Source organism: Uloborus diversus, chromosome 6 (genome assembly GCF_026930045.1).
Source record: "Uloborus diversus isolate 005 chromosome 6, Udiv.v.3.1, whole genome shotgun sequence".
NCBI classification, from domain to species: domain Eukaryota; kingdom Metazoa; phylum Arthropoda; class Arachnida; order Araneae; family Uloboridae; genus Uloborus; species Uloborus diversus.
The window spans coordinates 27467556-27482150 of record NC_072736.1 but is presented as its reverse complement, the minus strand read 5'-3'; the positions used below and the strand labels follow the sequence as shown (position 1 = coordinate 27482150).

The 14595-nt window shown below is 32.9% G+C and overlaps 1 protein-coding gene across 1 annotated transcript in view; it reads left to right on the top strand.

The window, feature by feature from the left end:
- The first annotated feature begins 172 nt into the window (after window positions 1-172).
- The window catches only part of LOC129224416 (sorting nexin lst-4-like), a 37826-nt gene continuing 23403 nt past the window's right edge, over window positions 173-14595 (top strand). Inside the window, exons 1-3 of the mRNA XM_054858864.1 lie at window positions 173-197; window positions 2683-2769; window positions 8454-8528. Coding sequence (XP_054714839.1) covers window positions 180-197; window positions 2683-2769; window positions 8454-8528 — 180 coding nt within the window. The 5' untranslated portion in view covers window positions 173-179. The remainder of the gene's footprint in view (window positions 198-2682; window positions 2770-8453; window positions 8529-14595) is intronic.

The following is a 14595-nucleotide window of genomic DNA, read 5'->3' as shown; positions in this document are numbered from 1 at the left end:
TTGTGTGATACAGAGAGATTTCTTGCTCAACTCGTTTTTTGTTCTAAGCACTCATCAATTCTGAGTTACTTATTAATGTTTGATAGTCATAAAATATTTCCTTTGCTGTTGATATAATTTTCATATTCTCGATCTGGGAATCTGGCACGCATTCTTATCAGGTGACATGACATGTAAACATGGCGGTGTCATTTCAGGTTCGTGCGTTAATTTAATTTGAAAATTTGAAATGTTTTTTGACATTTCTGTCACAACTTTTTAATTTAGCTCCCGAAATTCTTTCATTCTTTGGTTTTCCCAGAAAATACAAGTTTTGAGCATTCACTCCATGATTAGAAGATTTCATTACCGCGTAATCACGTTAATTCCTTGAAAAATTTTTTTATCTGGTTAATGAAAGATGAAATTCTAATCTGCATTTAATTTTAATCAGATTCAAAGTCCGATAAAGCATTTGTGTGTGTTTTTTCGCATATTTCTCTTTCTGTTTTTGATAAGTAACGGATATTTGCCGTGCCTAGTACTACCATATGATTTTAAATTTCCTGCCTAAAAAATTAGAATAACAAGCAACTTAAAGTATAACGTTTTGTCCAATAATCATTCCACAGAAAATTTAATTACGCTACTCTAAAATTGTGTTAATACAGATAAATACAATTGTAGATGCAACAGCTTTTTTTTTTTTTTTTTTTTTTTTTTTTTTTTTTTTTTTTTTAAATACAATCATGAAAATATCACTGCATCATATGGTCATCCATTTTTCAAATTTCGGGAAAAATGTGAAAAACATTGTGTAGTAGGACGCGAATCACAATGTGATATCGCACCACAGTTACCTCTGTATTTTTTTTATTGTTAACACTTAATTGTAATTGTCTTTAAAATATAACTTAGATGGGGCAAGATTCTATGACAGAATTTGTTGAAAAAAATTGCACTGTGACCTGTGTGTAGTATTGCTTAAAAATAGATCTTTAATCATTTGATTGGCACTTAAGTGCTCATTGAGAAGGATTGGTGGATAGTAACTTGATGAATTGGAGTTTGTAGGATCATAATAGACAATACAATGAAAGTAATGTGACCAGATTGTTCAAACTAAACATCAGGACACATTACTGATTGGGGGGGGGGGGGGGGGGCATTTTTTCAGAGGCTCACTATATCACTGAATTGAAGATTTTTAGATGTCACATGAAAAATAATTTTTCAAATACCCTTATATTTTACATATTTTATAAGTCATAGCAACTGTTTAGCTTAATTAATAAATAAGAAGTAATTCAGATGTATACCTATAAATAGCTTAAGTTGAAACTCAATATGCTATCAGAAACTTAGTCATATGAACATTGGAAACAATATTTGCATTTTAGTAAATTTTCATTGCCTCTCAGAAATCTAAAAATTAACTTGAATTAGTACAAAAAGTTTATCTAGGTTAAAAGAAGATGTTTTACTGTTAAGTGAATGCAAAAAAGTATGAAAAAATCTAATTTATGTATATTTCCCCCCATTTGGTGGCACTTTAACAGAAAAGCAGGACTTTAGCAGTACTTTAAGGGAAAAGCAGGACATTTTAGCAGAAGATTCAGCCAGCAGGACTGTGACACATAAAGCTGGACCTCTGGTCACTTTAAATAAAAGATCATCATAATAGGTCCCTTCTTGGAGTAGGCTATGAATTTTGTTTATTATGGTGTCATGTGCATTTCCATCCATCAATTAAATGTTGGGAAATATTTACAGGCTGATTAAAAATCACAGTAACTTAAAAGTTGGAAAATTTTTGAAAGCATAACTTGTTAACTTCATATTTATAGCCTTTAAGGTAAAGAAGTATGCTATATTGTCAGTAGTAATTCCTTTGTTTTATTTACTTAATTTTTGTGCTTTTGCTTACAAAAATATAGTTTAAAAAAGAATATGTTCTAATAATTATTAATATTGATTTTATCATTAATATGATGCTATTTTATGTTAATAAGGTACTTGAGGAATTAAATCAGCTTATCTTATTTTATTTATTTTTCATATTACAAAGGGCGAGAGGGTGAAAGCTCAACAATTAAAATTTTTCTTGAGCTGTAAATAACTTTTATTGCGATTGTGAATTTTTGACAGGTTCATTTAGCAAAGAACCTGTTTTGAGCATTATGGATTGAGTTAAAAAAATCTTCTTTTTAGACCCATTTAAGTGAAAAAAAAAAAAAAAAAACCTTCAATAAGCACAAATTTGTGCTTTTTACTAAAATATTACTATCTTTTATTTTTCAGCACAAAAGTATTTATTTCATTTAAATGACTTGAGCAAATTAGATTTTTATTTTTAAAGTAGTAATTAATATATCCTTATCCAAAACCTAAAGGCTTCCCTTTTTAATTTTTATAGACAATCAGGTTTGTTGCATACTTTTTATTTATTTTTTTTATAAACAGCTGAAAATTTTTGTTTACATTTATTTTCTGTTATTTATGCTTATTTTTAGTAAAATTTCTAAATTTTAACTTTAAACCAACACAACTTTTTCTGAACTAAAAGTTCTAAAATTGAATTTGAAAATGAGTTTACCTTCCTTTAATCCAATTATATTTCTCTTGCTCATTTTTGATTCTGTTCTAGTGGAAGAAAATGTGTATAAATTTGCTTATTAGAAAAATAATGTGTTTTATTTTTAGGTCAAAGCCTTGTATGACTTTGAGGCGCAACCCGCTTCAGGAGAATTGAGCATTTCTGCTAATGAAGTTTTGACAGTGACTAACCAAGTGAATATACATATTTTTTAAACTTGCTTTTATTTATTTCAATTGTTTGCAACACTTTTGCTCAAAAGTATGCAATTATTTTTTTCAGTCTGGCAAACATTAGTTAGAATTTAAGTACTGTAGAGCATTCAAAATCCGAACTAACTGGGGCCATAGAGGTTGCTCATATTTTCATATCATTCTGGTGTTTGAGAACAGTAGCAGTTTTTTTTTTTTTCTTTTGGGGGGGGGGGGGTACGTGTCTTTCCCGAAGGTTTAAAATGAATTTAACTATCACACTAAATGACATTTAAATCATTTTTGATAAGATAAATATAAATTTTAAACTAAAATAATGTGATTTAAAAAACAAAAGTATATTTAAATTAAGATCCCTTTTGTTTGCTTATGGAGTAATATTGAAGTCGAAGGTCAATCCTAAATAATAAATTTTATGCACTTAACTCACTAGTTTCAAATACAAAAGTACACAATATCGCAAATACTTCATCAATTCTTAATTGATATGATCAATAATTGATATTTAAATGAAAGATGGTATGTATTCTACTACATATTTGAATCAAGGAAGCCAATCGTTATATTATGGACTTGACACCTGCATTCAAAGTAAATTAGTGCATAATATTTCTGCGCTGTAAAGTAGATTAATTGATTGTAAGAAAGGTTAAAAAGCATTTTGAATCATGAGAACTTTGCTATGAAAATTGCATAAGACCAAGGGCGCCCATATGGGGAGGCAAGTGGGGGGTCAAGCCCTTCCCCCTTTAAATTAGAACTTGCTTTTAGTACTTTTTTCTTTGCAAAAATGTAAAAACATTTCTTCTCCAGCAATTAATGAATAAGTTATTAAAAATGTCAAATTTTAATAACTCTAATCCGTACTGAAATCGGTTTCTGTGGGGAAAATGTCCTGCTAAACCATGGGGGAAAAATCTGAGCCCCCCCCCCCTCTTAAAATTTTGCATATGGGCACCCTTGCATAAGGTAACCACTTTTTACTCTCAGGTGCCCTCCAAAACTTATTCTTGTATCTGCCCTTGTTTGAAAAAGACAGCGTTTCCCCGAGGAGGGATATAAAGTTTGCAAAAGAAAGAAAAAAAAAATTTTTTCATGTGTATTTTTTGAGCAGTTCAAAAGAAGTCAACATTTATTCTTTCAGGGAAATTTAAGGCACATGATAAATCCTGAATTATAAGGTCGATTCGCTTTGAATTAACTTGATTAGAAAGAACTTTTCCTTCAGTTTATGGACAAAATGATATTTTGACTAGTTTGAGTTTGTGTTTTTTTTTTTTTTTTTTGACGCTGAAAAAACATAACATTTGCCCTTCATTGAAAAATATGGCAGCATGAATAGGTGCTGAACGAAAAAGTGAATTTGATTCTAAGAAACTTTTTAGGAAAGAGCTTATGCCGTAGAATATGTCAATAGGAGTTGTCATGAAAGATTTCAAGCAGATGTGTTTGGAAACTTCATCTAATACTACTAGCAAGCTGGCACCAGATTTGAAATCTTATTTTCGGCACCAAATTCACTAAAATTGTTACTCATACCACTTTTTTGTAAAAAATAGAACATCCTAAAAAAAATAAAAGAAAAGAAAACTATTCTGAAAGGAAAATAATTTAGTTAACACATTGACTGCCACAACAATTTTCAGAAATCTTGCCAAAAATGACAATTTTACTTCATCACATTATATTAAAATTTTGCATATGGGCACCCTTGCATAAGGTAACCACTTTTTACTCTCAGGTGCCCTCCAAAACTTATTCCTGTATCTGCCCTTGTTTGAAAAAGACAGCGTTTCCCCGAGGAGGGATATAAAGTTTGCAAAAGACTAAAAACTAAAGTTTGCAAAAGACTAAAGACTAAAAACTAATTCTAGTGCATAGTCATCATCAAATAGCATTTAAAATGAAACCACCTATCTTGAAAAAACTGTGTCCAACAAAGCTATGTCGTATATGTTATGTACCCAAGCCGATAAAAAGGTGATAAACGCGTTATTTCTGTTATCCTGTATAGAGAAGTTGGCCCTTTGTGTAGAAGATTGTTTTAAAAAGTTCCACAAACTATGAAATATTATTTTATTTCTTGAATTTGAATAAATTTTTAAAATTATATTTTTTGTTCCTTTTTTTAAATAAATTCTGTTTCTGCAAGCCAGCATTGATTTTTTGTTATTTTCCCAGAAGCCATCTATCGATATATTCCGAGTTTAATCCTAGCTGCACAAAAATGGCAAGTAAACAAGTACAAGATCAGAGTTGGTTAAACCAACGGGCTAGGTGTATGAACCTGGTACTCAAGGAAATTTGCGTTAGGCTTAGTATCAGGTTTATTGATGTGTGGAGTAAATGTAAACGCGATTGGATTGCTAAGGATGGCCTGCATCTGAGCTCTACGGGGGTCAAAATGGTTAGTGGTTTGATTTTAGAGGCTTCAGAATCAAAAAACTAAGTTGGAATGGGGGGCATGGTTTAAGGAGCAGAATTCGAAAGGGTACTAACTATTGGGATTTTAGTAGAAGCGGAAATAGTGTGGCTGATAAGAGAAAAGATTTTAACAGTTGGGATTCAAATAATCGTGCAGCAGTAAATAAAAGTAAGATGGGCTTATTTAAGGTTTTTTGTACAAATGCTCGTAGTATTAGGAACAAGGTGGAAGAATTGAAAAGCATAATTATTGACGAGAGGTTGGATATTATTGGAGTTACCGAGACATGGGCTACCGAAAGTGATGATGATTTATTATCTATTGCTGGGTATAATTTGTTTAGACAAGATAGAGTAGGTTAAAGAGGTGTTGGGGTTTTATTTTATGTCGGAGACACTTTAATTTGCAATGAATTGGTAATTAATGATAAACCTAATGAGATTGATATGATTTGGCTGGAATTGATTAGTAATAAGGGCAAAAAACTACGTTTAGGGAACATTTATAGGCCACCCCGTCAAGACGAACAGATGTTTAGTATTATTAGTGACATTTCTAGCAAGGGGTCAGTCATCATAATGGGAGATTTTAATTTTCCAGGAACTGATTGGGATAATTTTTATCATAGTAACAGCAGAGAAGAGGAATTTTTGAAAGTAATTGGTGACTGTTTCTTAGATCAAATTGTAACTCAGGGTACTCGACAGGATGCGATTTTGGATCTAGTTTTCTGCGACATGGAAGGCTCTGTTCATGGGTTATGTGTAGGGGAACACATTGGAGATAGTGACCACAACAGTATTAGGTTTGGGATTAAATTTGATATGCACAAAGTAGAGAATTTTAGGCTTGTGCCCAATTTCAGAAATACTGACTTTGTGGCACTTAGGCAGAGTTTGAAAGCAGTTTTTTCTTCTGGATTGGACAATAGCGATGTGAATCTTCAGTGGGCAGAGTTTAAAGAAAATCTAGCGAATACGGTTGGGGATCATGTTCCTTTTAGGAGAAAGGGTGTCAACACTAAAATTTGGCCAATGTGGTTCTCCTGGGAAACTAAAGACACTCTAAATTACAAGCAAGCTGCTTTTCATAGGTTTAGAAAAGCAGGTCACAGTGCAGATAGGCTCCAATATTGTAAGGCAAGGCGTAAATTTAAGTATTTGGTACGGATTCAGAAAAGAGAGTTGGAGCAAAGACTGGCAGATAACATAAACAGGAATCCCAAGAGGTTTTTTGCATACGCTAATTCGGGGAAAGTTCGAAATAGTCATATTGGGCCACTGGTTGATGAGCACTGAATTTTAATTCAGGACGATAGTGATATTGCTAATGTTCTTAATAACTTTTTTTCGAGTGTTTTTAACGATAACTGTATCTCAACAGTTGACACCAATAAGACACAAGCTATAGTACAGCTTGAGGACTTTGTATTTTCCAGGGATGATGTTTTACTTCATTTGAAAAAAATTAAAGAGACTAAGGCGCCGGGACCAGATAATATTTATCCAAAAATTTTAGTTGAATGTGCAGAGGAATTAGCAGATGTAATCGCAAACATTTTCAATGCTTCTTATAATTCGGGGACAGTGCCAGAGGACTGGAAGCTGGCTAACATTACACCGCTCTTCAAGAAAGGGTCTAAAGGGAGTGCGGGAAATTATAGACCTGTGAGTCTAACTTCGGTGGTTTGCAAAATTTTTGAAACATAGATGAAAATTAAGATAGTAAATTTTCTAGAGACTAATAATCTATTGACTAGTTTTCAGTACAGTTTCAGGAAAGGTAAAAATCTTCTGCAACTAATTTATTACATTTCTAAGCCAATAAGATGCTTGGGTTTATCAATAGATCTATTTCAAACAAATCTAAAGAAGTTCTTCTGCCCTTATATAGAAGTTTGGTAGGACCCCATTTGGAGTATGCTGTTCAGTTTTGGTCTCCTTATCTTAAGAAAGACATTAATGTATTGGAAAGGGTTCAAAGGCAGGCTACAAGGCTAATAAGTGAACTTTCCCACTTGGATTATGATTCCAGGCTTAGAAGGCTTAAAATGTACAGTCTTGAGCAAAGAAGAGATCGAGGGGACATGATTCAGCTATTTAAATTTATTAAAACGAAAGATGTTACGGGGCTGAAGTTTAGCACTGAAAACAGGACAAGGGGTCATTGTTTTAAGCTATTTAAATCTCAGGCTAACATGGATATTAGTAAAAGTTATTATTTTAGCAGGGTAGTGGAACCTTGGAACAGCTTACCGGAAGAGGTGGTAATGAGCAAGGGAGTAGACAGTTTTAAGAGGGCCATTGATCTTCACTGGGGATTGTAAATTGACTAGGACCAGTCTAGCTGGACCAGAGCCTGTTGCTGGTCTTCACTTTTGTATTTGTAAGATAACTGGTACGGTCTGTTCTCAAACTCCTCAACTAGCAACTGCAAATGGTTCCAATTGAAAAAAGGGTGATGGTTTAAGGAAGCACATTTCCCGATGTATTCAGTTTTTGCTTGCTCGTAACTTCCTTCTTGCTATCACCCCTGTTTTGATAAAATCAGAAGAGACCTTACGCATGCTCAAATTAGAATAAGGTTTCGCATTAAAATATCGGACAGTAGTTAGCGTCCTAGAAAAAAGCGCAGTCTATGAGTTAACTCTTACTTGGCAGTCAACGTTTTAATATGCATCAGATAAACTTGATATTTTAATGCTTATGCCGAATAATTTCAGTCAATTTAATCACCCCAACTGATAACCGTGATATAATGATAGCCAAATGTTTCGCTAAGCCTAGTTTTCTCATAACCTTTATTATCTATACATGACTAGTCAAACAGCATCTTTTTGAGGCACAAAAAGCTACATAAAAGGATAGTTCTGTACTTCAGAGCCAGAAGGACGTAAAATCACATAATGGTAATTTTGCAGGAGAGAGGAAAAACTTTCTCTAGTGCATGCAAAGGATGGGACATGTGTTCTTTTAACCCTGGTACAAAATTGAAAATGATTTTTTTTAAGAATTGCGTTCACATTGCTCGATGCAGAATAGGCATCTACATGCAAGGCCCAAAGGAACGAAAAATCTCAATTTTTGGACTTTGCAGAGTAGGCATCTACATACGAAGCACTAATAAACAGAAAATCTCAATTTTTGGTGTTACGTCAATCTGGCTCTGTAGTACAGAGTTTTGAACTTGATGTTGAGTGAGACATCATTCATTGTCTCATGACACGCGTTTCATATTCCAGGATGTCGGAGAAGGCTGGTGGGAAGGAGTCAACAGTCGAGGAGAAAGAGGTCTCTTCCCTGCAGGATATGTGGAGGTAAGTTCAGTATGCTTTCACACAATAGGATATTTCCTCATTTTATCTGTCTGAACCAGTAGCATAACTTCAAATTTTCGGCCCCCCCAGCAAATATGATTTTGCCCCCCCTACTGAAAATCATATTAACTTATATTAGTCATACACTTTTTCGATTTTGTTGGCCCCGCAATTTTTTCAAACAAATGCACACACACATACAGTGGCTCCCAAAAGTGTTCGTACACCTACGACTTTCAAGGAAATAGGCCATTATCCATTGGTTAGAATTGATATTTTGGAATAGGTATTTTATTATAAGATCTATGATCTATTTTTAACAAAACTACACAAAATTTTTTAATAAAACATTAAAACATAATTTTTAAAAAATCAAAAACCAAAAATTGCCGGAAATTTTATCTCACAAAAGTCTTTGTACACTTTGAAAAAATGTCAAAAAATTAGTAAATAATCCAACATTTTACAAAGTTATTATTTAGTAGAATATCATGCAGTATCAACAACAGCTTTTAAATGTCTGGAAATAGATTTCATTGTTTTTTTCTTTTCTGAGTAAGTGTTCAGCCGCACTTCGATTCTAACTCTTTCTAGTTCGCTTTTTGTTTCAATGGTGTATTTTCGTAATCTAGCTACCAGATATCTCCAAATATGTTCCATTAAGTTTAAATCTGTCGATTGAGGAGATGTTTCTAAGCTTATAAGGACAATTTTTGAGGCACCAAACGCAAACGTGTGCTTCTTGTCGTTATCTTGATGAAAACAAAGTTGTTTCCGATTACCAAATTTTGGGCTATTAGTTTAAAATTGTTTTTCAAAATCTTTAAATGAACAGCATGATTCATTATTTCATCAAAAAATTCCAAATTTCCAAGTCCTGTAAATTTCCAAGATGCTGTAATGCACTCTCACACTAGAACACCTTCACCGTCCTGATTAACTGATCCAACTAAGTTCTTAAGATTAAATTCCTCATTTTTTTTCTTCTATTTACAATTATACAACAATTTAACCCAAAATGTTGAATTTATTTTCATCTATAAGTAAGACGTTGTTCCAAAACGTTTTGAGCTTATTTATCATTGATATTACGATGGAAAGCGTAAGCTTACTATTTTTCGCACAAACACGAAAATTTCGGCAGGAAAAGGTCCCATTTAATCCAGCTAATCAGAGAACTTGGAGAACAATTTTAGCTGAAAATTAAACGTAAAATGTTTCATAATACTGTGCAAAAACTTTTTCAGCACTCATGTGTATTTTTCATAATTTTTATAACTGTAAACCTCTGATCACGCATTGTTAACTTTGCCAGTTGACCTTTTCTTACCTTGTTTTCGATACAATTCTTGTCTTTAAAGCATTTTATCAAGCATTTCACTATGGAATGGTATAAATTACCTAATTTAGAGACATTTCAAACCAATTTATGGCTACTATGAGGGGAAAAAAATCAAATTTCGAATCGTGTTTGTTGTTTTCTACGCATACCTGCCACTTTAAAATAAACAGAATATTAGGGAATAAATAAACGAAAAATTAACGGCAAATGACTTTACAGTGTCATTACAATGCAAAAATAATAAAAAACCCACATATCATAATTTTAATCATGAATTTATTCGAAAATATTTCAGTGTATTATGACTTTTGTGGCGTATTTTTTCTCTTTCTCTTCATTTTTTGACAAATTTCAAAAATAAAATCTGGCAATATTTTGAAAAAAACTACTGGGTTTTATTCAGAATGGCATAGGAATGGTGTGAAAAGAAATTGGACTTAATATTCGAATTCAGTTTTGCGTTTGTTTGGTTTTACTACAAAATTTCGAGGTGTGCAAATACTTTTGGGAGCCACTAGAGACGTACTGAGTACTCGGTAACTACTCAGTACTCGGCCTACTCGGCCAATTTGCCGAGTACTCGGTACTCGGAAAATTTTGAACCGATACTCGGCCAATACCGAGTAGTTGCAAAAAATTGAATATTGTCCAAGACAGATATTAAAATTTATAAAAAAGTGCAAGCATATATAATATTCTGCAATCATTTATAGAAGTCAAATTTAAATTTTGAGAATAATGAAGTTTGTAATGCTTCAATGGAATAAATCTCTATTTTAATGTCCCCAAAGGAAATAAAACTTATTTATTAAAAATTATGCAAAAAAAGTAAGTATAGAAAATATGGAATTTTTATATTAAAAATGGATTTTTGCTACAAACAAAAATTAGTTATAAGAATTATAAAAATACCTTTGCTTAAAAAATAAAAGGAAATAAAACAACGTTAAAAGCACATTACAGACATGTGTTATAGCATTACAAGGAATTCCTTTTTCAATGCACAAAGTGTGAGCTCGTGGCTTTAAAGGCATCCGACAAAAGTCGGATTCTTTTGTCAAATGTCTTTACATTCTTTAGCTCACATTTTATGCACTGAAAAAGACGTTCCTTATATCGCAGAAACACGTGTCTGCAGTGTTCCTGCACATTTGTTTTATTTGCTTTTAAAAATTATTTATGTTTGGCAGACTATAACTATAATTGGTATAATTTGTTTTAATTCCAACTTGATTCATACCTTTTATTTATGTATTTTTAATTTTAAATATAATTTTTTTGTAAAATTTTTGACGTAAACAAAATTTTTTAAATAATGCGTAATTAAATTTCAGCAGGAATTTAGTTTTAAAAACTATTATATATACAAGGAGGTCTATACAACTATTCCAATAAGTTCAAAATTCATCACGTGTGTCGGTGGTCCTTCTTAAAACGTAATTAGTACTTGGTAACTCAGCGAGTAGTGAAAGGCCGAGTACTCGGTAACTCGGTACTCGGCCGAGTAATGAAAGGCCGAGTACTCGGCTACTCGGCCAAAGTGCTACTCAGTATGTCTCTAGGAGCCACTGTATGTATATAGAGCTGTACATAAATATTGAGGGAGGGGTGAGCTTTTAGTTTAGCAAAGGATCATTAGTTACAGGAATCCAGATACTGCTTCACAATGGGAAGAAAAAGAATTCGCAATTGTAGAATTGTAATTGTAAATGTAATATTTGTACAAAAATAGGGGTTCGAGGGGAGTTTCTAAAATTCTCCTAATTCAGAGCCCTTTGTCGTAATTTTTTTGACATTGAAGTTTTAAAAACGCGATTGCAAGTCCTTTTTTGTAAACGTAATGGAAAATAGTAACTCTCTTCCACAAATATTTTGGTAAAGGAAGCTCGAAAAACAATTTTAGAAAACCTTCAATGATGTTAAAACAACGGAGTTCGGTGGTCATCCCCGGAGATTTTTTGAATTTGAACTTCTAAAAATGCAATAAGCCACCTTTGATGACGTTAAACGAAACAATGAGGTTCAGAAGTCTCTCCCGGAGATCTTTGAATTTCCAAAATAGTGATTTTAAACGTTTGTTGTTAGGAGGATGGAAGGTTCAGGGACTTTACCCGTAAATTTTTCAAAAGTTCTTACACAAGTGATTGTGAGTCACCTTTGGGGGAAGGAGTCGGAGACTGTTCCAAAAATCTCTTGACATTAAAGTTCCAAAACATAATTTTAGACAATCTTCGTTAATATTAATGAAAAGGGAGAGGGGATTTGGGGGCTCTCCTTTGGAAACTTTTTCAAATGGAACTCCTAAAAACGCAGTTGTAGGACACCTTTGAAGACATTACAACAAAAGATTGAGTTGGGGCCATTGCCCCAGAATTTTCGAAAATGAAGTTCCAAAAACGCAAATTTTAGGCGAATTTAGATGATATTAAAAAAAGGGCAGGTTTTGGGAACCTTCTTTGTAAGCGTTTCAAAAAATGCGACTGTAAGCCATCCTTAAATAGAATTTTTGCAACTTCGATTTCGAAAAATTCCAGAGAAAAGTTCCAGACCCTCATGCCCTTTCCCTAACTTCATTCAAAATGGTCCACAAAAGCGTTTTAAGGATGTTATGTAAAGGGATTTTGCTCAAAGATGAGACCCAAAACCCAATTTTATATGATCTTTGGTATTTTAAAAAGAAACGAGAGTTCAGAGGCTCTCTCCCAGAAATTTTTTGAAATTATACTCTAGAAACGCACTTGTAGGCTACGCACCTTTGATGACCTGATGAAAAGGGATCAGGTTCCGGGACTGTCCCAACCTTTTTTGAAGATCAAAGTTGAAAAACCGCAAATTTGGGAAGGGTTCAGAACTTTTCCCCGGAATTTTTTGAAATCGAAGTTCCAAAAAAGCAATTTTAAGCGTTTTTTGGGAGAAGGAGGTTTTTTGGACTGTCTTCCAGAATGTTTCCGAAATTGAAGTTTAAAAACACAAAAGACTGTCTTTGATGAAGTAAAAGGAAATTATTTAGTTTTAGGATCCGTTCCTTCACTTTCTTAACTAAGCCCCTATCTTTTATTTGTTTTGAAAAAAAAGAAGAAAAAATGTGAGAAAACTTAGTGGGTACTATATTAACAATTGCCCTTATAAAAACTGTTTAGTCTTAAAACAAAGTAGTTATTGCATTTTTTTTTCCTTCAAATTGCTAGGTCAGGAGTTGGAGGCTATTCTCCCCACCCAATGTCAAAGCCTCTTTACTTAATAGGCAAACTAAGCCATGGCTTAGAGGTTATTTGGGGGGCCCAAAATGGTGAAAACTGTTTTAGCAAAGGCAAAAATTGTAATGTTTGATTACAAGAGGGCCCTGAAAAAGTGTTTGGTCAACGACCTCTGATTTCTTACTCAGGGGCCCCTAGGCCAATAGGATCTGTTGCCCAGAACCACTATAAGCAAGTTTGATTTACCGAAAAGTTTAATAAAATTGAATAAAACCGAAGCTCAGAATTTTTTGAGCCCCTTCCGACTCCGGGGCCCTCCCGTGTTGCAGGGTCTTAGGGTACGTAGTTACGCCACTGGTCTGAACTTAGTTCCAATCACAGAAAAGTGCCCAAGATCGACCAGTGTTCGCTTATTCAGAAGTCCATTTTTTTTTCAAATTTAAATCGATGTTTTTCGATAGGATAAAAATACTGGTAATTTGAAATAAACAACTTTTTTAAGGGATGAACAGCATCATTCCATAAAGGAGAAAATTTATGAAAGCTTTTTGTTGGACATCTTTGTATCCACATTTTTTCATAATTTAAAAGGAGATCCTTGTAGCCCCAAAACATGTACACCTGTATTTTTTTTTTTTTTTTTTTTTATGTTCATTATTTTTACTTTTCAGTATCAAGGTATTTGTGTCTTTCTAAATAATTACTGATAATGGAAGTCTGTGTTGTTGAGGGTAGATGTAAAAGATCATTATTGCCCCCCCCCCCCCACACACAAAAGAAACTTTTTTACTTCAATATTAGAATCCGCAAGCGTTCTCCCGCCTTTTTTTCCAGAACTTGCCCACTGAAAAAAGTTACTTAAAATATTCACCTCATTTCTAACTGCTGATATACATTGTGTGTGTGTGTTTTGTTGAATTTGATGTTTATTTACAATGCCAGAAGAAAAAAAAAAGTACTTTACTTCCAATAATGTTACTCATTCTAGTATTTTGTTAAAAATAAAACTTCCTTGGAGGAACAAAAAGAAAGAAAATCATCCTAAAAGGAAAAAAATATATTTTATATGCATCAAGTAAACTTGATAATCTAATGATTGTGATGAACGATTCCAATCAATTCAATTATTCCTACAGATAATTTTAATTATTGTTAGAAAAATTAACTTTATTATTGCTTTATTTTTTTAACTTTGTTTTGGTTTATAAAATTAGTTGAACAATATTTGACCTTGAGGTTAGGCATTTGTTCTTGATAAACCTTCTATCAAGTTAGACACTTAGAGATTAAATTAGAGTCATTGTTAAAACAGTAGAAGTGTTGATTATCAGATGGGGGTGTCCTGATTTTCTCTTATCTTTCTATAAAAGTAATTTTCTAGACAAAACTATATCATTGCTTCTGGCTACCTTCTGCTTTGATTTAGATTTTAAAAAGAAAAGTCAGTAAGTTTTTACTTGTCATTAACTTGGTATTTGATAGGTGCTTATACATTTTTTAATTTTATTTCCAAGATTGAGGTTTCATG